General features: G+C 49.3%; 1 protein-coding gene across 2 annotated transcripts in view; it reads right to left on the reverse strand.

Moving 5' to 3' along the window:
* The window catches only part of ADAMTSL4 (ADAMTS like 4), an 85,146-nt gene that overhangs the window by 20,132 nt on the left and 41,011 nt on the right, over positions 1-24,003 (reverse strand). For both annotated transcript variants that reach the window (XM_080984487.1, XM_080984486.1), the window contains 6 exons: positions 18,456-19,174; positions 15,191-16,763; positions 11,750-11,852; positions 4,815-4,951; positions 3,832-4,036; positions 1,276-1,448 (listed from right to left, as the gene is read on the reverse strand). In XM_080984487.1, coding sequence (XP_080840613.1) covers positions 1,276-1,448; positions 3,832-4,036; positions 4,815-4,951; positions 11,750-11,852; positions 15,191-16,763; positions 18,456-19,174 — 2,910 coding nt within the window. The remainder of the gene's footprint in view (positions 1-1,275; positions 1,449-3,831; positions 4,037-4,814; positions 4,952-11,749; positions 11,853-15,190; positions 16,764-18,455; positions 19,175-24,003) is intronic.

Below are 24,003 nucleotides of genomic sequence, written 5' to 3' on the forward strand. Positions count from 1 at the left end.
TGCAAACCACACTTTTCCAACCTGGAAATAGAAGCTGAAATATAGTCAGAGTCCTGTTGTGATTTCATGCTCTTTATTGCAGCTTGTAAAACAGTGATTGAATTGCCCCCCAAACCTCAGGCTTTTATATACGTTATTTACACAATGAGTCCCGTCTGATTGGCTGATTCTGCTTCCCTCCTGGAGCCTGATTGGTCTTTTCCTGCAGGCCAATCAGTTGTTGCATTCCATGATCCTACCAGCCTAATAGGCTGATTAATGTCCTCCTGGAGCTTGATTGGTCTTTTCTTGCAAGCCAATCAGTTGTTGCATTCTAAGATCCTACTTGCCTATTGTTCTAGGATCCAAGCTTAGTACAGTGGATGCTCGGGTTGTGAACGTGATCTGCAGAGTTCGCAACCTGCAGTGACGCATCTGCACATGCACGGGTTGCGATTTGGCGCATCTGCGCATGCGTGACCGCCGAAACCCGGAAGTAACCCATTCCGGTACTTCCAGGTTTCGGCGGTCCGTAACCCAAAAAAACACAACCTGCAACCGCTGTAACCCGAGGTATGACTGTACATAAGAGAAGCCTTAAGGATCAATGATTATTTATTAAACTTATCAGTTGCTGCTTCTTTTTTTTTTAATAACAAAAGTAACTCAAAGCCTTGCTTTTGTATTCTGGTGCTGGAGGAGACTCTTGAGTCCCATGGACTGCAAGAAGATCAAACCGATCCATTCTGAAGGAAATCAGCCCTGAGTGCTCATTGGAAGGACGGATCCTGAAGCTGAGACTCCAGTACTTTGGCCACCTCATGAGAAGAGAAGACTCCCTGGAAACAACCCTGATGTTGGGAAAGATGGAGGGCACAAGGAGAAGGGGACGACAGAGGACGAGATGGTGGGACAGTGTTCTCGAAGCTACCAGCATGAGTTTGACCAAACTGCGGGAGGCAGTGGAAGACAGGAGTGCCTGGCGTGCTCTGGTCCGTGGGGTCACGAAGAGGCGGACACGACTAAACAACAACAACAACAACTCAAAGCCACTTGCGACAATAAATAAATTCACACGCCTGTTAAAACTAGCATAAAACAAAACCGAGAGAAATCTGAAAGTCCTGAGGACTAGGAACTTGGGTTTTTAAAGCGAATCAACGAAAGCGGAGACCCGCCTCCCCCTTGAGAAAAGAGGCAGAGATCTGCATTCGGGGTGAGCCACAGACGTCCAAGCAGCACGGGATTCAACCTCTCCTCTCCCTGAGACCCCACCCCACCCCACTGCGTACTCACATACACATCTATAGGTTCTGTCGTGGGACCCTCTGCGGTCAGGGACTCGCCCTCCCTCCGGTCGCTTCCTGGGCGGCTGTACACAAAGACGGTGCCAGCTGCCTCGTAGCGCCCTGGCGGGTTCACCGCCCAGTTCCCGTTGATGATGGATTTGCCACTGTGGCTCCGAAGGGCTGGGAGATTTGGGGGCATAGGGATGGGGGGGGGGAGAGAGAGAGAGAGTCAACAGCAACATGAAACTACCAGTTCAAAGCCCTTTCTTCCCTCGCTCTGTGGCCCCCGCCCGCCGCCATTGCAATTTTAATTTTTATTATTTTTATTTTCTCCCATCTTTTTTTTTAAATTTTGGGATTTTTACATACAGTGGTACCTCAGGTTAAGTACTTAATTCGTTCCAGAGGTCCGTACTTAACCTGAAACTGTTCTTAGCCTGAAGCACCACTTTAGCTAATGGGGCCTCCTGCTGCTGCCATGCCGCTGCCACACGATTTCTGTTCTCAACCTGAAGCAAAGTTCTTAACCTGAAGCATTATTTCTGGGTTAGCGGAGTCTGTAACCTGAAGCGTATGTAACCTGAGGTACCACTGTACATTATATTACCTCCTTCCAATTTTTTTTAAATTTCCCGTACAATTTTGCAATTTTTATTTTTATTCCCTCATTCCAGGTGCAGCTTGCTTTTCAAAAATGCAACCGCTCAGTTTACAAGATTATCAGTCAAAACAGGTCAAAGGAACGCTCAAATCAAACTCAACGACAAGGCTAAAATGCTCGTCAACATTCTACACGTTGCCTATAACAAAAAAATTTTTTTTAGCAGGTGCCGGAAAGCGGACGGGGAAGGCACCTGCCTGGCGTCAATCGGCAGGGAGTTCCGAAGTGCGGGCGCTGCCACGCTAAAAAAATTGGATTCTTACAAACGCAGGATGAGTATTTGGTGGCACCTGTAACAGAGTCATTGAGATGGGAAGGAGGGCAGGGTAACTCAGGGACCAATGCTCCCACCCTGGAGCCACCTCTGAAGGAATGGCAGAATGCCTCTGAGCCCGTACAGAGTGCACTTGGGTTGCCACAGAGAAACACAGCCCGCCTGCCTTCTCCCTGCCCATAGATCTGGCATTAATAACAATAATAATAAATTTTTATTTATACCCCGCCCTTCCCGGTTCAAAAACCGGGCTCAGGGCAGCTAACAACAAATTTAAAACACTTTAAAACACTTAATTATAAAAGCAGCATAAAATACAGTATAAAAACATGAATGACAATAAAATTCAAAAATCAATTAGATAATCCCCAAGGCTAGCTGGCTGAATTGATCCTACTTGGGCCAGCGAGGAGGCCAGGGAAGAATTAGCTGTGGGGTCTCAGAGTGGGTGTTCTTCATAAAAGGGGAAGGGGAGAGAAGCTAAATAAAAGATCAGGCTGAATACAAATTAAAAGCCAGGCAGGATAGCTCTGTCTTACAGGCCCAATGGAAGGAGGTTAAATCCTGATGGGCCCTAGTCTCCTGGGACAGAGCATTCCACCAGGTCGGAGCCATCACTGAAAAGGCCCTGGCCCTGGTGGAGGATAGTCTGACTTCCTTAGGGCCCGGGACCTCTAAACTATGATTAGTCATGGACCTTAAGGAGAGGCGGTCCCGTAAATACAAGGGCCCTAAACCAGCACATTAAGCGGTAGAGGGCTTCTATCTTGGATGATGACGACGATAATAATAATAATAATAATAATAATAATAATAATAATAATAATTTATTACTCTCCCCTGTCCATCTGACTGGGTGGTTCCAACATCCAGCTTTGTAACATGGTAGCTTGAGCTGTTCCCAGTGAAATCAGCCCTTTATTAAGAACAATGAGGACTAGAATCTTACTTTATTTTTACAGGAAGATTCGCAGCTCAATGGCAGGGCATACACTTTGCGGGCAAAAGGTCCATGGGCTCAGTCCTCAGCCTCTCCAGATGGGAAAGTCCCCCTTTATGATACCCTGCAGAGCCTCTGCCAGTCCGTGTAGTCTATACTGAGCTAAATGGCCCAATCGTCTGTGCTGGTAAGACGCTCCGCTTGTCCAAATGTTGAATTTCTATGTGCGTGCATGGAGAGCATCTTCAAGAAGCATGATTTATAAACCCACTGAATTAAACAAACTACAACCCCCCAAGGGACGCGGGTGGCGCTGTGGGTTAAACCACAGAGCCTAGGACTTGCCAATCGGAAGGTCGGCGGTTCGAATCCCCGCAATGGGGTGAGCTCCCGTTGCTCGGTCCCTGCTCCTGCCAACCTAGCAGTTTGAAAGCACCTCAAAGTGCAAGTAGATAAATAGGTACCACTCCAGCGGGAAGGTAAACAGCGTTTCCGTGCGCTGCTCTGGTTCGCCAGAAGCGGCTTAGTCATGCTGGCCACATGACCCGGAAGCTGTACGCCGGCTTCCTCGGCCAATAAAGCGAGATGAGCGCCGCAACACCAGAGTCGGCCACGACTGGACCTAATGGTCAGGGGTCTCTTTACCTTTACCTTTACAACCCTCCGACTAAATGGCATATACACATACCCAGGTAGTTAGGGCTGCGGGTCATTTCCTTAACCTGGATTCGGGTGGCGCCCGCCGGGATCTCCAGGATGCGGTGGTACCCAATGGGCACGTCTGTGTCGCTGAAATTCCCCACGACCAGCTTGCAGGTGGTGTGGTCCCCGCCACAAACCCCGCAGCTGTCCAGCGTGCGATTCGAACCCAGGACCCCGTCGCAACCAGGGGTCTGGCGAGGCCACGGGAAAAGAGGAGAAACGAGGTCAAGAGATGAGCCGAAGTGTTTGAGCAAGGAGAAGGGGCGTCCCCTTTCATACAGAGGGCAACATCTGGTTCTCCTGATGTTCTCTGATGCCTCCTTCATCCCCCTGCAGCCCAGAAATATATTTTCTCTTCTCTCTCAAGTGCTGCCACCGCCTCCTCCAAACACTCCTTAAAAAAACCAGATTCCCTTCCCTTGGAATTAGCAAAGCTGACTGATTTGATAAGACAAAAACCCAAAAATATAATCCAGAAACAATGGAAATGTTTAAATGATGATTTATGTAGGGAAGAATTAAGTGTAAGGTGTTGGTTGTGTTTAAAATAGATTTATGAAAGATTTAGAAAACTTATTGATTAGAATATTAGTATGGGGAAAATACGGAATAACAGATGCAAATTTGCTTAAAATGTATACAGGAAGTGCAGCGTAATGCGATGGAAGTCAAACAATGAAGGTTTAAATGTTGAGATATTTGTGGAGTGAATTTGGAGGAAATTCTTCCAGTTTTTCTTCTTTTTGCAATTTTTCTTCTTATTTTTCCTTTTTCCTTTTCTTCCTTATCTCTTTTTTGTTCTTTTTTACATATGTGTATTTATCTGAAAAAACGTGTATGTATGTATTTGTATGTATTTTGCTTGTATTTTGTAATAATTATGTTAAATAAAATTTAATATTTTAAAAAACAAACAAAACAGATCCCTTCCAAGTTAACAAGTCAACAACGAGTGCGCGAGCAACTCACAAGGCACTGGCCGGCCACGCAGATGTCCTGGGAGGAGGATTCGCACGGGGTCCCATCCTGCACTTTCTCAGTGTGTCTCACGTAGAAGCGGTAGCCGATGGGGCGGCAGTTCAGCTCGCAGCGCTGGGACCCCCGAACTGCATGATGGGAGGAGAGGGAAGTAGAGGGGTCAGTAGGATCGGGGGGGGGACCACGTTCATGCTAATAATAATAATAATAATAATTTATTATTTATACCCCGCCCATCTGGCTGGGCTTCCCCAGCCACTCTGGGCGGCTTCCAACAAAAGATTAAAAATACATTAAAACATCAGTCATTACTTCCCTAAACAGGGCTGCCTTCAGATGTTTTCTAAAAGTCAGATAGTTGTTTATTTCATTGGCATCTGGTGGAAGGGCATTCCATAGGGTGGGTGCCACCACCGAAAAGGCCCTCTGCCTGGTTCCCTGTACTTTGGCTTCTTACAGGGAGGGAACCACCAGAAGGCCCTCAGAGCTGGACCTCAGTGTCCGGGCAGAATGATGGGGGTGGAGACGGTCCTTCAGGAATACTGGGCCAAGGCCATTTAGGGCTTTCAAGGTCAGCACCAACACTTTGAATCGTGCTCAGAAATGTACTGGGAGCCAATGTAGGTCTTTCAGGACCGGTGTTATATGGTCTCAGCGGCTGCTCCCAGTCCCCAGTCTAGCTGCCACATTCTGGATTAGTCTGCTTAGTCGCCTGGGGCGATCGTGGGCTCCTTTCCAGGTAACCAGGGAAGAATTTGCAAGTAGAAAGCAGAAAATACCGGAAGCAAGCGCAAATTAACAAACGGACCTCATGAGTAAAGTTTTAGGGTTAGGGGTTTGGGGGACCCTCTGCAAGGCTGTGTCTCTAGGATCTTGAACCCGAGGCAAAGCCTTGACAGAGAGACAGAGTACAAAGGCTTTTGCCCCATCTACAAAGGAATAAACTGATTTGGTTGTCATGACTATCACCTACACTGTGGGCAAGAAAGGATTGTTCAAAAGGGGTTGGGAGATGGTGGTGTTTAGAAGCTCCCACACTGAGGACTAGAATCTTGAGACCGAGGCAAAACATTAACGAGGAGTCAGAGCTGCTCTGCAAACTCTGGCCGGTTTTTTAAATACCAATCCTGCCTTGCGAATCTTGATAAGAATTAGGAGGAATCTACACACACACACACACAAAAAATTCTGAAAATGCTTTTTAAAAATACATTGAATTTTCCATAAGGCTCGCCATCGCCACCTAGTGTCACATTGTATATTGCGCTTAAAACACATTTAAAACGTTTTATTTGCAACTATATAGCTGAGCAATTGGTTGGTGGGAACTGTGAAAGATACTCTGTTCAAGATCTCTAAAAATCTCCGCTTGCAGAATTGCAAGTTTTCCAAATAGTAACGGGAGAACCCCTATCAAATCTGTTGCAAAAGCCCTCGGTGCAGACGCGTCCTAAGGAGAGTGACATAACATATTTATTTTGTTTGTTTCATAAAATTTATATACCGCTCAAATATGGGGGGGGACCCTCCAAGTGGTTTACAAAAGGTATACAACGAAATCACAAGACAGTTAAAAACAACCATTTTAAACCTTCAAAATATAGTTGAAATCAGTGATATGCTAAAAACCTGACTGAAATACATTTCCCGTCTACTGTTAAAGAATATAAAACTGTGTGAAAAAAACGACAGTATGAACAGTACAATGAGAATGATTGGAACACTCGTTTTGTCAGAAGTCTTTTTTATTTAAGTGTTTATTTAAGTATTAATTAGGAAGATTTTTTTTTATGCACATAAATCTGCTTTTTCTGCTTTTTTCTTTCTTTCTTTTTTCTATATTTTCTTCTTTTTCTTTTTCTTAATTGCTTTTTCCATAATTTTCTTTTTGTAGTACGAGATTGTAAATTCTTTGTATATGTGTGTAATTTAAATTAATAAAGATTATTTTTAAAAAAGGAAGAAATACATTTCATCGTTCTCTGTGCCTGTTTAGGCTTTGCTGGAACAACACAGCTTTTAGCAGGTGCCTCCTATGAAAAATGAGGACTAGCGCCTTGAACTTGGTGCAAAACCTCCCTCTGTCATACAGCCGATTTCCAGATATAGTCCCAAGGCTGCCTCCTCGACCTTCCCACTTTTTTTAAGGCCGCCAATAAGTTTTTCGCAGTGAGAGATTTTACTTTCTTGGGCTCCATGATCACTGCAGAAGGTGACAGCAGCCACGAAATTAAAAGACGCCTGCTTCTTGGGAGAAAAGCAACGACAAACCTAGACAGCATCTTAAAAAGCAGAGACATCACCTTGCCGACTAAGGTCCGTATAGTTAAAGCTATGGTTTTCCCAGTAGTGGTGTATGGAAGTGAGAGCTGGACCATAAAGAAGGCTGATCGCCAAAGCATGGATGGTTTTGAATTCTGGTGCTGGAGGAGACTCTTGAGAGTCCCATGGACTGCAAGAAGATCAAACCTCTCCATTCTGAAGGAATTCAGCCCTGAGTGCTCACTGGAAGGACAGATCCTGAAGCTGAGGCTCCACTACTTTGGCCACCTCATGAGAAGAGAAGACTCCCTGGAAAAGACCCTGATGTGGGGGAAGATGGAGGGCACAAGGAGAAGGGGATGATGGAGGACGAGATGGTGGGACAGTGTTGTCGAAGCTACCAGCATGAGTTTGACCAGACTGCGGGAGGCAGTGGCAGACAGAAGTGCCTGGCGTGCTCTGGTCCAGGGGGACATGAAGAGTCGGACACGACTAAACGACTAAACAACAACAACAAGAAGTTTTTCACATTGTCCAGGTTTTGTTTTTAAAAAGAAGTTGCCGGTCCAGGCTGGCAAGTGAGGGCTGCAATGGCAAGCAAAGGCCTGGGTGGCAAGTGAGGGCTCGATTGCGCCCCCTCCTGGCTTCCCTTGCTATAGCAGGGAGACCTCTGTCCCGGCCGGCCAGGGCTGTGCTGAACGAAGGAAGCAAAGAACAAAGCGCCTTTTTGTGCAAAGTCTCCCCCATCGCCGCCACCAGCCCTGCCCCGTCCCGAAGTGCTTAAAAACATAAATATTGGCTCTGGAAATCAACAAAGAAGGCCGGCAGAGGGGAGGAAGGAGGTCGAGACGGCTCTGTCTGGAGACTCCCCCCTTGTTTATTTAAGAATATTTAAGCTCATTGGAAGCTTGCATGGGATTTTGTTTCAGGCTGCAGGCAAAAGAGGCAATGGCTCTCTTTCGAAAGACAGAGAGAGAGAGGTTTGGAGGCCCAGAAAGACCTACTGACAGCATGTGAGAGGAGATTGCAATCAAATGCACTCTGTACATGCTCAGATGCCATTTGCCTTGCCTGGAAAACGAGCTGCGCAGCTTTGTACCATCTCTTTCTAACCGAGACTGAAGGAGCCCCTGCCCAAAGCATAGTCAGAAAGATAAAGGGCTCGGATTATGCCAGAGTCTCAGAGATTATGCCGGGGGGTCAGGCTGGATGACCCTTTAGGTCCCTTCAAAGGCTGCAATTCTATGAATCCCAGAACCAAAAGGCTAATACTGATGATAGCGGTCTTGGGGGTCACACGCTGGACTGGAGGCCATAACCTCAAGCTGGACTCAGAGCATCACTGCGTCCCATAGTGTAGCTAACCAGGGAGAGGGAAACGCACTCTGCACATGCTCCAGAGTTATCTTGTTTCGTATTATCGTCATGAGGAATTCCAAGGCTGAGAAAGCAGATGCCATGGCTAAGATTAAGACTCTTCCTGAAGACATTAAAAGCAGTGGGGTCTTTGGAGACAGACAGATGTCCATTCCAGGATCAGCCTTCTCAGAAGTGTGACTCTGAGCATGTCAAGAGTGCTCCCTTTTCTGACGCTGTCCTCCCAGGAGGAGGAGGACGTGAGGGAAGGGGCAGAGCACTGTGTTCCCTCGAGCTGGGCGAGAACTGTTTGCTGCAAAAAACCAAAACAAAACCACAATATGTACTTTGATCTGACAAGTTGTGTATTTTTGGAAAAAGGGAAACGGACACAACTGCAGTCTTCTCCACAGCTGGCCAGCAGAGGGCGCTGGCATTCTGTCCATGCCACAAATCGCCCACAAATATTTGGGGCACGGTTGGAGGGCGAAGACCCCAGGGATAAAGCAGTTTCATGGGTGCGATGGGTGGAAGAGATAAGATATCATATATAATCCTTGGCAATAATTAAATTTCTCTCTCATACACACACACAAAACCACACTCCGTTCCAAGCCAGAAGAGAGGCCTTAAATCTCCCAGCATAAATACAGATTTTGGCCCCGGGCCACCAATGAGATCAGCTCAAAAAATGACACACGTGGGAAATGAGGGGGTGGCCGTTTGCCGTCCCCTTCCCCCTCCCCGCCCGCCTCACTTTCCAAACCGGTTCCCGCACGCCTTCCCCGAAAGGCAGAAATCCCACCGGTGCAGCGTCCTCTGCAGCAATGCAGGAAAACAGCAGCACCCGGCCTTTCACCGCCCTTGCAGCGTCCTGTGGCAAGGAGTTCCACAGGCCCAAAAGGAACACAGCTTAAGCGGGAGGGTTTTGCAGAAAGCGGGTCTGGAAACCCGAGAGACCCTTCTGGGCAGAATGGAAAGAGTGTGACCTTTTTAAAATAATAATAATAATAATAATAATAATAATAATCCTCAGTCCCCAGTTTTAAGGAGTTGCAAGCTTGGCCGCTCCCAAGCCTGGCATCGCCTGAGCTCCAGCTCTTTTCCCTAACCCGCGCTGTCCTCGCGGTGACCTCTCCAAATCTGCTTATGTAAGTGACAAATACCCACTGGCCCCATGCTGGTATAAACTGTTCATTGCAATAATGGGGGGGGGGGCTGAGAAAGAGGGGAAGAAACACTCCCTACCCCCCCCAGCTCCCTCCCTGAGATTGCTGGAGAGCTCAGCTGCTGTTTGCAGAGGGCAGACGGGGAGAAAAGTCACAGGCGGGCAGCGTACAAACCTTCGAGATCGCGCTTCGAGATTGCCAGGGATGTCTGGCATCCCACCCGACTGGCAGAGCCAAGATCTGCTTGCCGTAGCGAGCTGGAGAAGGCAGAGGCCAGCTGTCCGCTAAGGAGAGGGCGGCTTGGACGAAGCCAAAACCCCAGAGAGAAAAGGCCCCCGTCATATGCTAAAAGGTGTGGGGTACTCATCTGTGCAACAACACAGCAACTCAACTTCCCCAAGAAGCTGTTTCTGCTTTGAGAGCAAGCCGCTAGTCCTCAAGGCCGCAAAGGCACATGCGAAAGGGTACGGTGTGTCTGATCCGGGGACATCGGATGCTGGATCTAAGCATGGCCAATATAATAATAATAATAATTTATTATTTATACCCCACCCATCTGGCTGGGTTTCCCCAGCCACTCTGGGTGGCTTCCAACAACACTAAAATACAATAACCTATTAAACATTCAAAGCTTCCCTAAACAGGGCTGCCTTCAGATGTCTTCTAAAAGTCTGGTAGTTGTTGTTCTCTTTGACATCTGGTGGGAGGGCGTTCCACAGGGAGGGCGCCACTACCGAGAAGGCCCTTTGCCTGGTTCCCTGTAGCTATGCTTCTCGCAGGGAGGGAACCGCCAGAAGGCCCTCGGCGCTGGACCTCAGTGTCCAGGCTGAACGATGGGGGTGGAGACGCTCCTTCAGGTCTACTGGACCAAGGCCATTTAGGGATTTAAAGGTCAGCACCAACACTTTGAATTGTGCTCGGAAACGTACTGGGAGCCAATGTAGGTCTTTGAAGACCAGTGTTATGTGGTCTCAGCAGCCGCTCCCAGTCACCAGTCTAGCTGCCACATTCTGGATTAATTGCAGTTTCCAGGTCACCTTCAAAGGAAGCCCCACGTAGAGTGCATTGCAGTAATCCAAGCGGGAGATAACCAGAGCATGCACCACTCTGGCAAGACAGTCTCCGGGCAGGTAGGCTCTCAGCCTGCATACCAGATGGAGCTGGTAAACAGCTGCCCTGGACACAGAATATCTCAGAAGCGAGACTTACAAGATGACCAAAAAAATCATTGAAATTGTTTCTGGGGTTTTCTCTCTCCTGCACCACAAATAATCTTCCCCCAGTTATAACACAAGACTGTTACACAGCTCATTTCGGTGGGGAAAGTCGAGGCAAGGGCTCTGCCCATCTCCTGATCCTTTCCCCTGACTGGTAAGAATCAGAAGTGATGTAGAAGACGAGACGAGGCCAATCTGCTTTTTTTTCTTTTCATCATTTATATTGAGATCGCAGAATAATAATAATAATAATAATAATAATTATTATTATTATTATTATTATTATTATTATTATTTATACCCCACCCACCTGGCTGAGTTTCCCCAGCCACTCTGGGCAGCTCCCAATCGAGTGTTAAAAACAATACAGCATTAAATATTAAAAACTTCCCTAAACAGGGCTGCCTTCAGATGTCTTTTAAAAATAAGATAGCTGCTTATTTCCTTGAGATCTGGTGGGAGGGCGTTTCACAGGGCGGGCACCACCACCGAGAAGGCCCTCTGCCTGGTTCCCTGTAACTTCACTTCTCGCAATGAGGGAACCGCCAGAAGGCCCTCGGCGCTGGATCTCAGTGTCCGGGCAGAACGATGGGGGTGGAGACGCTCCTTCAGGTATACTGGACCGAGGCCGTTTAGGGCTTTAAAGGTCAGCACCAACACAACACAACAACACAACACAACACAACACACCAGCTTTCTGCTCCTGCTCCTGCCCTGCCTTCTCTGGACCATGCAAACCATAGCAACAAAGCATTGAGCAGCTGGAAGCATGTCTTCCTGCACTGCGGGTCAACTGCGGAACTCACTGACACAAGATGTACGGCCAGCTGTCAAAGGCAGCAGACCAACAGCTGGGGCAGTCACTCCTAATTTGAAAATAGGTTTGGGGCAACCTTAAAATTTGGAGAGGTGGGACTCTTACCGTCCGTGAAGGGCTCCCACTGGTACAGGCGTCCCATGAACTCCTGGTTGTTGTATGCCGCACACTGGACGGCCCGAGGATCAGGTCGATCGGGCGGGCACGGCTGCGGAAGGAAAAGGGGGAAGGCCAGGTGGGCAGAGAGAGAGAGAGAGAGAGAGTCAGATTATTCCGGGATTTTAAAAATGTGAACTTTCAATATAGCAGAAATTCTTACTTCCCAGTTCGGAGAAAGGATGTAATTTGACACATTTTTGTGCAGCCCTTACATTGTGTTATATCCCACGTTACTCAGCGTAGACCCATTAAAATTGATGGACATGGCTAACGCAGGCCCATTGATTCCAGTGGGTCTTCTCTGAGTAGAAATGTGTTGGATTTTAGCCTCTGAGGGACACACACAAAATGAGACCGTCTTTCATCCATGTAACAACCTTGCAGGGTAGGTCAAAGAGAGAAAGAAACAGACAGAGAGAAAAGCAGGCCCCAGGGTATCCCATAAGTTTCGCGATCAAAGCAGGGATTCGAACTCGCATCCTCCAAGCCGCAAGCCCGCTCTGATTATTGTCGGGAGGGGAGAAAGGAAATTAAGACCCTTGAAACTGGTTTTATCAGGTCAATGCATCCTAATAACCTTTTCTAAGAGCAAATTCATTAATGGCTGTTGTCCGAACAGTCTTTGAAAATGTGGACGTTTTTAGTGTTTGGTTTCCCACCCGTCGTAAAAAGCACAAAAACGCTGCCCTCGTACTAACGATAAAGGAGGTTTGGGAAATTAAGCAGGAAATTCAATCACGAGTTTATCTCCTGCTCACTTCAAAGGGCCGGTAACAATAGAAGCATTATCTACATAGAAGCTGGACGCCCAGAGAGGTCATATAGGATTGGGGAGAAACATTCCCTTTCCGCCTCCTCCCAGTGCATTAAAAGTGGTTTAAAAGAGGGGTTTGCTGTGTGTGGATAAACAGGTTGTGTAGGCTTTTGTGTAGATTCCAAAACCTGCTGGATCTGTTTGACCGGAGTCAAGAGCAGCTGAAAAGAAAATGAGAAAAATCTAGCAAATGATGCCTCTCTGGATCTCTTAAAAAAATAATCGCTTGCCTCCAGCCACAGGTCATCTCTGAAAGATCATCACACACACACTCCTTGCTCTAACCACTAGGCCTTCCAGAATTGCTCAAAGTTAGGAGTAGGATCCAGCAGAGTTAAAGAGGAAAGGGCCCAAGTCTGTTTAATTCCAAGTTGTACTTGTTCACGGGCAGCCTTCCTCTTCCACAAATAATCCCCCCCAACTTGAAGGCAGCTGTTTGTCTGGTCCCAACGGGCCAAACAGGAAAGCTTGGAAGCAGCCACGCAAAACGCCCATGGCTCTAGTCCCTAAGAATTCGCCAGAGCCATCTCTCTGAACAAAGAGGTCTGTTTCCCATCACTGTTCGAAAACTCTTTGTTTACAAGACAAGTAAAAAACAGGAGACTGAACCGTACGCTTCTGAAAGTCTTAGGCTGTGTACGTACACCCCATACATTTCAAACACCCTCCCTAAAGAATACTGGGAACTGTAGTTCCCCCCCCCCGAGCTGCAATCCCCAGCACCCTTTGCGAACTACAGTTCCCAGGGTTCTTTGGGGATGGAAAGCGTGCTTTAAATGTGTGCTGGGTAGGCCCTCATCATCAGCAAATAAACAACAGTTTGAGCACCAGCTTCTGAACTCGGGGTGTAAGGAGCCCAATTAGCTGAATCAGGGCTGTTTTGCAGTAAAACACAACTACCAGAGTAAAATGCAATAGGAGGAATATCTATACATTAAAATTAAACTCCTTACTTCTAGCCTCCCGTTAACTTTGCTGCTAACCCCCTCCACGCCTTTCAAGTGTCTCTTCACCCCTGCTACTTCCGGCCCATTCTGCTAATTTTTTGGGTACGCCACCAGACTGCAAGAATGATAAAACGAGTCTTGGCAGACCACTTAATGATTTTTTCCCCCTGCCTCTTGTACCGATTGCAATGCGCTGCGCTAGACGCTGTGCAATTTTGGGTTGCATTTTTATTGCTTCCTGGATATCGTACTTTTGTTTACAGTGGTACCTCGGTTTCCGAACGTCCACGAGCGTTTTGGTTTTCTAACGCCGTAAACCCAGAAGTAAACCACCCCCACCATTCTACCCGGACGCTGAGGTCCAGCTCCGAGGGCCTTCTGGCGGTTCCCTCACTGCGAGAAGTGAGGTTGCAGGGAACCAGGCAGAGGGCCTCCTTGGTGGTGGCACCCACCCTCTGGAACGTCCTCCCACCAGATGTCAAAGAGAACAACAACTACCAGACTTTTAGAAGACATCTGAAGGCAGCCTTGTTTAGGGAAGCTTTTAATGTTTGATGCATTACTGTATTTTAATATTTTGTTGGAAGCCGCCCAGAGTGGCTGGGGAAGCCCAGCCAGATGGGTGGGGTATAAATATTATTATTATTATTAACGCTTCAGTTTTCGAACACGCCTCAGAAGTTGAACATGTCACACAGCTTCCGTGTTGAGTTTTTGGTTTTCGAACGTTTCGGAACTCGAACGGTCTTCCGAAGCGGATTACGTTCGGAAATCCGAGGTACCACTGTACCGCAATTTGAAGTCTGAGGAATTCAAACTGCAATATGGCAAAGCGCAATGCAAGAAATATGCATCGGTGAATTAAAATTAAACTCCTTTCATTCTCGCCTCCCGTCTACACTGCTGATCCTCTCCACTCCTTTCAAACAGCTCCTACATCTGTTGCTTCTGCTCCATTGCTGCTCACTTTCTGGGTGGACAAAACAATTTGAGAAGAATGGAGCAGCCCCTGCTCACAGCTACTGCTGCCCTGTTCTTCAGGCATGTCAAAGGCCACCCAAATAATAATAATAATAATAATAATAATAATAATAATAATAATAATTTATTTGTACCCCGCCCATCTGGCTGGGTTTCTCCAGCCACTCTGGGCGGCTTCCAACAAAGATTAAAGGTAAAGGGACCCCTGACCATTAGGTCCAGTCGTGGCCGACTCTGGGGCTGCGGCGCTCATCTCGCTTTATTGGCCGAGGGAGCCGGCATACAGCTTCCGGGTCATGTGGCCAGCATGACTAAGCCGCTTCTGGCGAACCAGAGCAGCACACAGAAATGCTGTTTACCTTCCCGCCAGAGTGGTACCTATTTATCTACTTGCACTTTGACGTGCTTTCGAACTGCTAGGTTGGCAGGAGCTGGGACAGAGCAACAGGAGCTCACCCCGTTGCGGGAATTTGAACCACCGACCTTCTGATCGGAAAGCCCTAGGCTCTGTGGTTTAACCCACAGTGCCACCCGCGTCTCCAACAAAGATTAAAAATACATTAAAATGAAGCACGCAGGCCACTGGTGGACCACAATTAGGGAGCCCCTGCTATAGGGCGGAAAAACCCCACCCCGATCTCTTACCTCTTGCCTGCAAGCCTTGAACTGCTTGCTCTCTCCTTCGCAGTGGAAGGTCTCGGTGCCAGGATAGTAGAGGTTCCACTGCGGCACTTCACCACCCGGGCGCACCCCTCCCGGCTGCCCCCCGGCGTGGAACTGAACAGGGTTGCCCCGGTGCAGCAGCCAAATGTCCGGCTCCACAGGACGAGGAGCCACGGGCTGGTCCACAAAGAGGCTGTGCGAAGGCCGTCTGCCCTGGCCGCCCGCCTGGTGCTCATTCTGCCTCTGGTTCCGCAACCGGGATTGCCCATGGGGCGGGCGGTTCGCGTGTCCCGCCCCATCAGGCTGCGCCACGGAGCTGCTCTCCGGGCGACGGGGCAGCTCTGGCGTGGCCCGGTGGCTCTTGCCCACCCCAGGCCCCTTCCTCTTGGCAGCGGAGCCATTGTTTCTGAGGACGTGGTGGGTCAGCCGCAGCTCCCCCTGCACATGGGGAAGGGGGCTGCCAGCCACGGAGGGCCTCTGAGAGGAGGAATGCGTCATGGCCGCTGTGGGGTGGCCGCCTCCCTCTCCGCCGCCGTCCGACGTGGGGATCGAGCCGCCCGTGGAACTCTCTGCCACTTCAGGCGTCTCGTGGGACCTTGCAGGGGATTCTGGGAGACGCTCCTCGTGAGACCTTGCAGAGGATTCTGGGAGACGCTCCTCGTGAGACCTTGCAGAGGATTCTGGGAGCTGCTTCTCATGGGGCCTTGCAGAGGATTCTGAGTGACGCTCCTCGTGGGGCCTTGCAGAGGATTCTGGGAGATGCTTCTCGTGGGGCCTTGCAGAGGATTCTGGGAGATGCTTCTCGTGGGGCCTTGCAGAGGATTCTGGGAGATGCTTCTCGTGGGGCCTTGCAGAGGATTCTGGGAGATGCTTCTCGTGGGGCCCTGCAGAGGATTCTGGGAGATGCTTCTCGTGGGGCCTTGCAGAGGATTCTGGGAGATGCTTCTCGTGGGACCTTGCAGAGGATTCTGGGAGATGCTGGTTCCCTGAAGGTGCTATGGCGCCCCCTGGCTGGTGAGCCTTGCCGTGCGACCCTGGAGAGGTTGCTGCTGCCTTCCCACGATGCTCTGCTTCCCCCGAAGAGTCGCTCTTCTGCGGCGTGGCCATACCCGGTTCGGTGGGCTGCTCTGTGTCTGCCGTGCCCCCTCCGTTTGCCATATGCCCATGAACCTCTGAGTGGCTGTGCGCCAAATGGCTCTTCACCCCCTCACCAGCCTGTGTGGGGGGCTGGGCAGCAGCGTCCGCCAGCAGAGGCTGTTTTGGCTTCAGGGGGGTCCTGGGTTCGGCCCTGGAGCTCAGGGGCCTCTTCTCCCGGCCAGTTTCCTCCTGCTCCTCTTCCTCGCGGGAGGAAGAGCGGACAGCTTTGCGCCTCTGTTTTTTCAAAGGTGGGGGAGGAGGAGGGGGAGGCGGGGACGGGGGCTCCCCGCCTCTGCCCCCGTGGTGCCTCTTGAATCGGGGCTGGGCCCCCTCGGCCACGTCTGTGTGGAGGGGCAAGGCGAACGGCAGCTTCCCGTAGCCGTACTTGCCTGGCTTGATCGCCTCTCGAACCCGGGACCTGAGGGGGCAAAGTGCCACAATGTGAATTTGAAACCAAACAAAGTCCTGTGTTGCAAAGAGAACGTCAGCAATGTCTAGGCAACATGATGGCCGTGTACATACGCAATAGACAATCTTTAGAGAATTCATTCAAACCATAATAAGTACAACATGAAATCTTTAGTCTAAAAGTCTCTGAAAATCTTTAAATGAAGCGAGGTACCAGACTTTGTATGATGAAAGACAAGCTGTGAAGCTTTGTGTATTCAGCTAATGTCCAACACTGAACAGTGATTTCGGATATTGACTACTGTTTCGTAGAATTCTTCGTCAGAGTGGTGGGAGGATACAGAATTGCTTCATAAACCCATCTTATGTGACTACATTATTACATGAGCACTGTTCCACAGCATTTGATATTTTCATTTATATACATTCATTCCAAATACCCGGAATCACTGTTCAGTGTTGGACATCGTATTTGCTGATGCATACAGGCCCTGCTCTACGCTCCCTTTAAAGAATATTTCTTTTTCTTGCATTTCCCCTCCAAAAACTAGGTGCGTCTTATGGTCAGGTGAGTCTTATGGAGCGAAAAATACGGTAACTGGTCCCCACGTGGTGGGTTTTTTGAAATGCTCAGAGGAAATCTGATTGGTTCCTACAAACGCTGTGTTAAAAGTTCTTTTGTTACCGTATTTTTCGCCCCATAGGACACACCTAGTTTTTTTGGGGGGTGGAAATAAAGGGGAAAAAAATTATTTCCCCCCCAGGCGCGGGGGCTGTCGCGGGGGAAGCCTGAGCTTCCCCCGACCCCAGCCCCCAGAACAGGCTGCCGCCATAAGCCTTGCACGCCCGGCGGGACCTCCTGCAGGGCGCTAGAGGCTTGCCGACATCTGCCCGAAGCAGGGGGCGGGCTCCGCAGCTCGCCCCCTGCTTCGGGCTGCAGGCTGCCGCCCCAAGCCTCGCGCGCCCGGCAGGACCTCCCGCCGGGCGCGCGAGGCTTGCGGATAGCTTCGTGAAGCCTGGAGAGCAAGAGGGATCAGTGCGCACCAACGCCTCTCGCTCTCCAGGCTTCAGCGAAAGCCTGCATTCGCCCCATAGGACGCACACACATTTCCCCTTCATTTTTGGAGGGGAAAAAGTGTGTCCTATAGGGCGAAAAAGACGGTAATAAAAGGGACCTGGGCCAGGGTGTGACAGATTATGATCTGCACTTCCTGCCAAAGTCTTGCTGGCCAAGCCTTGTACAGTGGTGCCCCGCAAGACGAATGCCTCGCAAGACGGAAAACCCGCTAGACGAAAGGGTTTTCCGTTTTGGAGGTGCTTCGCAAAACGAATTTCCCATGGGCTTGCTTCGCAAGACGAAAATGTCTTGCGAGTTCCTGCGGGGTTTTTTTCCTTCCCCCCCCCCTTTTTCCCAAGCCGCTAAGCCGTTTATCAGCTAATCCGCTAATCCGCTAAGGCGCTTAACAGCTGATCGCTAAGCCGCTTATCAGCTGATCCGTTAAGCCACTAAACCGCTTATCAGCTGATCCGCTAAGCCGCTAATAGCGCTAATCCGCTAAACCGCTAATGGGCTTGCTTCGCAAGACGAAAAAACCGCAAGACAAAGAGACTCGCGGAATGGATTCTTTTCGTCTTACGAGGCACCACTGTATTTTGTTTTAATCAGGGTCCAGACCCACCCTAAACCAGACCCTAAACTCACCTCCGGGCTGCCGGCGACTCCGGCGTAGGAGAAGCAGCCCAGCTGCGGCGGTCACCGTCCCCTTGACCACCGTGGCGTGGCCGGTCAGGGCTCAAGCCCGCCTCAGGGCTGTCCCTCCTCAGGGGTTTGAACAAGGGGATGGCGTCCCGAACGGGGGTCCGGGCAGCTGCGCTGTGCCTGAAGGGCTGGTTGGGGTTCCGGCGAGATTCCTGGTTCCCCCGAGGCCTCGGCGGGTGGACCCCAGCCTCCTGTGCAGGAGCAGGGTCCCTCCGGCGGCCATGCTGGGGCGCGACGGCGTCTCGTGAGGGCAGTTCCTCGGCCGGGAGCACCTGGTGGCGGGTGTGGCGGTTCTGGGGTCCGAGGCGTGGGGTGCGAGGCGGCTGGGCCTGGCCGTGGAGGGTCAGGGCTGAGCCGCGGAAGGGCAGACCCGGCCTGGCACTGCCCTCGGTGTGGAGAGGGTAGGATGGCTGGCCCGGGTAAGGGCTAGCGGGCCGGTTCTCGTGGGCCTGCGGAGGGTACAGCGGCTGCGGGGCCAGCTCCGGCCGGCCGGCCCAGGGGACGCGCTGGTACGGGGACTGGCACGCACGAGTCCTTTCCATCACCCCCAGGCCGCAGGGCTGCGAGCAGGCTGACCACGATGCCCAGGCGCTCCACAGGCCGGGCACCCGGCTCCCGGGGCCGTCGTCCTCAGTGGCCTGGCGAGGTCTCCTGCGGGGGACCTGAGGGTGGAAGAAGCAGGGAGACATCGTCAGTGGGGTGGCCCTTGCCGGGACCGGAACCCGCCACCCTTTGCCACCCATTGTTCCTTCTCCACGTATGGAAGAAGAGCCCGAGATGGAAAAAAAGGCCCTGCCAGAGAAGAATGGCAGTTTACAGTAAGTTGTTGTTCCCCCCCCCCAAAAAAATTTTTATTCATTTTATAACACAACTAAACAACACAAACAGAAAAAAAAATGCAAACAAATTCTTGTCTTATCCTTATTTTTCTAAACATTCTTAGGTGAGCTTCCCCACATATATAATAATTTTTAACCTTTTTTTTTAAATCACGCTTACTTCTACAGTGGTAACTCAGGTTAAGTACTTAATTCGTTCCAGAGGTCCGTTCTTAACCTGAAACTGTTCTTAACCTGAAGCACCACTTTAGCTAATGGGCCTCCTGCTGCTGCCGCGCTGCTGGAGCACGATTTCTGTTCTCATCCTGAAGCAAAGTTCTTAACCTGAAGCACTATTTCTGGGTTAGCGGAGTCTGTAACCTGAAGCGTATGTAATCTGAAGCGTATGTAACCCGAGGTACCACTGTACCTTTAAAAATCAACTACCAGACTTTCAGAAGACATCTGAAGGCAGCCCTGTTTAGGGAAGCGTTTAATGCATTACTGTATTTTAATATTTTGTCGGAAGCCGCCCAGAGTGGCCGGGGAGGCCCGGCCAGATGGGCAGGGTAGAAGGAAGTAAGTTGTTGTTGTTGTTGTTGTTGTTGTTGTTGTTGTTGTTGTTGTTCTAGCCAAGTGATCTCCCTCAGGTCCAAATCCAGTGCTCTAACCATTGCACCACACCACTCTGTAAAAAATACCCCTAATCATGTTCCTATAACTTTTGCCTTGCTGGGGAGGAGGGGAAAGGGTCTCTGCCTTTTCCCGATCTGAATTGGCTACCCGCTTGCCAGAATTATTTCCTCCTTTTTCCAAACAGACACAGAAAGAACTGTCCTGGGTGCCAGGAGATCCTTCCCAGCTGCTGACCGTCTGACCGGGCAGCTGGTTTCCTCCCTCGCTGGGCGAGGGCGTCGCGGATGCACAGAGCTGGAGAGGTCTGGACAGGGCACATTTTTCAGCCAAAAAAGGAAATTATTAATAATGTGTAAAGGCTGGTGTGTTCTATAACCCAAATCCTTGGCAGTGTGGGGCAGGGGACCAGGTCACAGGGAGAGATAGCGCTGGGGCGGAAGATAACAGAGGCACCAGTCCGTCGGGCGAAAGGGAACCTGGGGTGCTTTTGCTCTAAAAGGCACTCAAAAGGATTGTGGGTTATTTGCCGGTGGAGTACAGGGTCAGGTTTAAGGTGCTGGTTTTGACTTTTAAAGCCCTAGGACCCACGGGACCGCCTCTCCTGGTCTGCCCCACGGAGGACCTTAAGGTCCACAAATGACAACACTTTGGAGGTCCCAAATCGCAAGGAGGTTAGATTGGTCTCAACTAGAGCCAGGGCCTTTTCAGTACTGGCCCCGACTTGGTGGAATGCTCTGTCACAAGAGACTAGGGCCCTGCGGGACTTGACATCTTTTCGCAGGGCCTGCAAGACAGAGCTGTTCCGCCTGGCCTTTGGTTTGGACTCAGTCTAACCCTTACGTTTTTCCCTCCCCTTACGGTTTTGATCTATGGGCTACTTTTAAAATGAGGCTGCATTTTAAATTGCATTTTAACCTGTATTTTAAATTGGGTCCCCCCCCCCATTATGTTTCTATTGTCATTTTACTGGTGTTAGCCACCCTAAGCCCAGCTCTGGCAGGGTATAAATGAAATTTATTATTATTATTATTATTATTATTATTATTAATATTATTATTGCCGCCACAATTGGTTTTCAGAGGTAGACTTCCTCTGAATGTGGAGGTTCAGATGGACCAATCAGGCTCTTGCAGGGGTGGCTGCTGCCCGTCAGGACTGGGGAGAGGGCAAAAGTTGACGAGCCCAACAGTTAGGGGGCGCCACAACTAATGACAGTCAGAGTCAAGTAATTTTGATTTTTGAGGGAGTTGAGTATGTTTAGCCAGGCAAAGAAAAGACAGACAGGGGAACGGACTTCTTGGAAGGTGATGGACTTTCCTTCACTTGGAGGCGTTTAATCAGAGGTTGGGTGGCCGTTTTTCGAGGGTTCTTTACAGCGTTGCCTGGGGTTGGACTAGATGATCCCACGGGGTCCCACCCGACTGTGGTTCTGTGATTCTAAGTCTTTGTTCCCATCCTGCTCTCTGCTGAGTTCTGCAAGGGGCGACACTGAGATTGAGGAGGAAGCTGAGAGGCAGGGCCAGCTCCACCCAAACTGGTTGTAAGAAATGGGAAACTGAGGCTGCACGCTGAACCAGAAGCTGGTTTTTAGAGAGGGAGTCAAGAAGGCTATCAATGGCTAGCAGCCATTAATAGGCTTCTCCTCCTCTATGAATTCGTACCCTCTTTTTTTAAAGCCGACCACATTGGCATCCGTCACTGTCCTGCAGGAGTCAGTTCCACAGTTTAATGAAATAAACAGGGAATCATTGGCTACCTGAGATAATTCTAACTGGAGTTTACAGGGATGACTACCAGGAACGTTACTAATAAAAATAATAATTTCATTATCTATACCCCACCCATCTGGCTGGGTTTCCCCAGCCACTCTGGGCGGCTTACAGCAAAATATAAAAACATAATAAAACATCGTGCATTAAAAACTTCCCGATACATTCTGCATGCCAAACAGGCGCTCTGCCTCAGACCTACAAAGACGGCAGGCTGTTTAATAATAATAATAATAATAATAATAATAATAATAATAATAATAAATTTTATTTATACCCCGCCCTCCCCAGCCAAAACCAGGCTCAGGGCGGCTAACCAAATATAAAACAGATTGATTGAAATACAACTTAAAAACAAGATTAAAATACAACATTAAAATGCAGCCTCATTTCAGCAGAAACGCAAAAACTTTTTTGGGGATGAAAACGTCAAGTCTTCACCAAGGCTAACTATCCAGACTGGTCCTACAGGGCCAGAAAAAAGCCAGGGAAGTCCCCAAGTAGGGTTATCTCTCAGCTGTCAGCCTGTGTCTGTAAAAACCAGAATATCAACAGTCTACCTTACAGGTTTGTTGTACAGATAGTAATTTCCTATGTAAAAAAATAAAATAAAAAATTAAGAGGTGATGATTGACCCCAAGCACAAGGAGGAAGGAGTTTCCACCTCTGGCTGGAATAATTCCCCCTTCTGATTCCACCAGCGATACTCATCAGAAAGGCCTTTGGGGGCTACTTTTTCCTGCTTTCCATTTCGTCCGTGATGCAACACCCCAAACCACCGCCTTCCAGGGTCTCCGTCTAAAGTTACAAAATCAACATCTAGAAAATTGAGCCCAGATGCTCAACGCACACTGGCCCAAGCTGACGCAGCGCATACGACCCAGAGAGAAATAAACTGAGATGCTTCTTTTCACGCCGACCGGAGAGAAGGGTCTTTCATTTGAACAACCTCTCGCTTTGTCCCCCTTCTGAAAAAGGCGGCCTTATTTCGCGAGCAACAAATCCGGCCGCCAGCAAACGTCCCTGGGGAGTCAGTTTGGGGAAAGCTTTGCCCGTTCTGCACTTCTGCACGTGCAGAGGAGGAGGAAAAGCGCCACAGAGCAGGGGGACAAAACCTCTCTGTTTCGTTCGATTCGAATCATACGCTGTTTTTGTTCAGTTTCCCTCTCCAAAGTGTTATCGGGATTTATTCTCTCTCTGGACGGCCCCTTTGTTATTTAAGTGCTAGCATCCTCCAGATGTTGCTGTGCTACAGTTCCCATCACCCTTGACCCCGGCCGGCCCCCACTGGCTTGCTAAGGGCTGGAATCCAGAAACATCTGGAGGGCTCAGAATCCGCACCCATGGCTTGCATATACATCTCCCCCCTTCAGCCTGGCCATCTCCAGATTTTGCTGGATTCCAGCTCCCACCTGGAGGGTCACAGATGTCCCTCATTCCTGTTGTAGAAAAGGGGGAAAAAAACAATTTTGGGAGTGGGGTGGGGGACAGAATTATAGGATATATAGAATATCCTTCGAACCAGATGCTATATTCCTTGGACTTTTTAAAGATACAGTTAATCCGAAGGATAAAGACTTGGTTGGGAGCGTGCTGATGGATGCCAAAGTCACGCCAACGTTTATCAGCTGCCTGGCAGAAAGCGTGGGCCACAATAATAATTTTCAAAAGGACGAGTTGATTTATTACGCACATGTATTTAAAAGGTTAAATTGGAAATGAAAGGATGGAACAAATCTCGAGATTCTCTTTGGATTCTGTTTTTAGATGGTCATTAATCAAGATTGCCATATTTATATTACGGAAAGTATGTATATATTAGGGGCTGCTCGCTCCACCGGCCAACCCCACACCGGCCCCACATTAACTCCCTACTCTCTGCTTCCCACACTGGAGAAGCCCAGCCAGATGGGCAGGGTATAAATAATAAATATTATTAATAAGCTCCTAAGATGCCCTTTGACTTTCTTAACCACACCTGAATAAGGCAGATTCCATGCTAGAGTTCATTAGGAAACGAATCGAAATCAAAACTGCCACTATCATAATGCTATTATACAAATGGATGGTAGGACTGCATTTTGAGGACTGTTCTGGTCGCCTCGCTTGAAAAAGGATATTGTAGGTTCAGAAAAGAGCTAGCAAAATGATCGAGGAGGTGGAGCCACCGCTGATACGCATTGCTCAGTTCAGTATTTCTTATTCATGAATGTTTTCCCCACACTGTTAAAAGTGCAGGGCTCCTTACGTCAGCCATGATCTCCACAA

This window comes from Podarcis pityusensis (genome assembly GCF_964106645.2).
Source record: "Podarcis pityusensis genome assembly, chromosome: 16".
NCBI classification, from domain to species: domain Eukaryota; kingdom Metazoa; phylum Chordata; class Lepidosauria; order Squamata; family Lacertidae; genus Podarcis; species Podarcis pityusensis.